This window comes from Halyomorpha halys, unplaced genomic scaffold (assembly GCF_000696795.3).
Source record: "Halyomorpha halys isolate HHAL.00 unplaced genomic scaffold, Hhal_1.1 Scaffold166.1, whole genome shotgun sequence".
Classification (NCBI taxonomy): Eukaryota; Metazoa; Arthropoda; class Insecta; order Hemiptera; family Pentatomidae; genus Halyomorpha; species Halyomorpha halys.
In genome coordinates, this window is record NW_027110388.1 from 5,519 (window position 1) to 6,634 (window position 1,116).

The window sequence follows — 1,116 nt, forward strand, 5'->3', positions numbered from 1 at the left end:
TAGGGCATGTTTCTAGGCAATCAGAACCAACACTTTTCTAATAATAACATTTTTTACAAATGTATTTAATTTTAGATAGTAGAAAAAAACTAACCAATTTCACAAAATCTTCTTTTGATGTTTTTTCAATCAATTGGCAATCTTTCAGTAAACAAACACTAACAAAACAAAGCATTAGTCCTCTTTTTATATAAATTTTCCTTGCTTTTCATTCTGTTCATCAAATTTTTTGTTTAAATCATCCCTTAATTTGTCTGTAGTATTTTTTAACATCATCATTATTTGTTGAAACATGATTTTAGTATCAAACTGATCACTATTTTCAAAATTTGAATTTAAAACCGAATCTGCTTCCACTAATTTATTTTCATGTACACTATTTACTATCGATGAGTCATTTCCAGCTCTAATGTGTTGGACAACATTACCTTCATGCCCTCAGGGGAGTTGCATCTCACCATTGCTATGCCTAGTTATGAATAGCTTATTGAGAAGACTTAATGCTGGGATATTTGCGCAAGCTTTTGCTGATGATGGAGTGATCCTCATTAGTGGAAAGTTCGTGAGTACCATCATGGAAACTATGCAAGTTGCATGTAATGAAGTACAGACATGGTGTGCAAAAATGAAACTTTCAGTAAACCCAACAAAGACAGAGTTGATTCTATTTACCAGGAAGTGGAAATTGGGTATATTTTGAACCCCAATTTTCTTTGGCAATCAACTCCACATAAGCCAAAAGGTCAAATACATCGGAATTAGTTCTGACGCAAAATTGAACTGGGCATCTCATTTGGCAGAAATTAAAAGAAAAATTATCGCTGCCTTTTGGCAAAAATGCGCTGTTGGCACTACGTAGGGTTTTAACCCGAAGGTTATGCATTGAATTTACGCAGCGATAATTAGACCGAGAATTTACTATGGAAGTATTGTGTGGTGGACAACCCTGCAAAGGGCTTTCCATTTGCGAATGACCAGTAAGATTCAAAGGATGGCCTGTATTGGCATAACTGGGGAATTTCTCTACACACCTACTAAGGCAGTGAGTTAATGAAAAAGTGTTTGCCATCTTGTCAGCAGCTTTATGCCCTGAAGTCACTAGCTGTGAAAGGACTG

The 1,116-nt window shown here is 35.4% G+C and overlaps 1 protein-coding gene across 1 annotated transcript in view; it reads left to right on the forward strand.

Annotated features, from left to right (window-relative positions):
* Positions 1-1,116, forward strand: part of LOC136796044 (serine/threonine-protein phosphatase 6 regulatory ankyrin repeat subunit A-like) — a gene marked incomplete at its 5' end in the record, with an annotated part of 15,467 nt that overhangs the window by 5,468 nt on the left and 8,883 nt on the right. Inside the window, one exon of the mRNA XM_067048549.1 lies at positions 443-689. Within this exon, the coding sequence (XP_066904650.1) occupies positions 443-689 (247 nt within the window). The remainder of the gene's footprint in view (positions 1-442; positions 690-1,116) is intronic.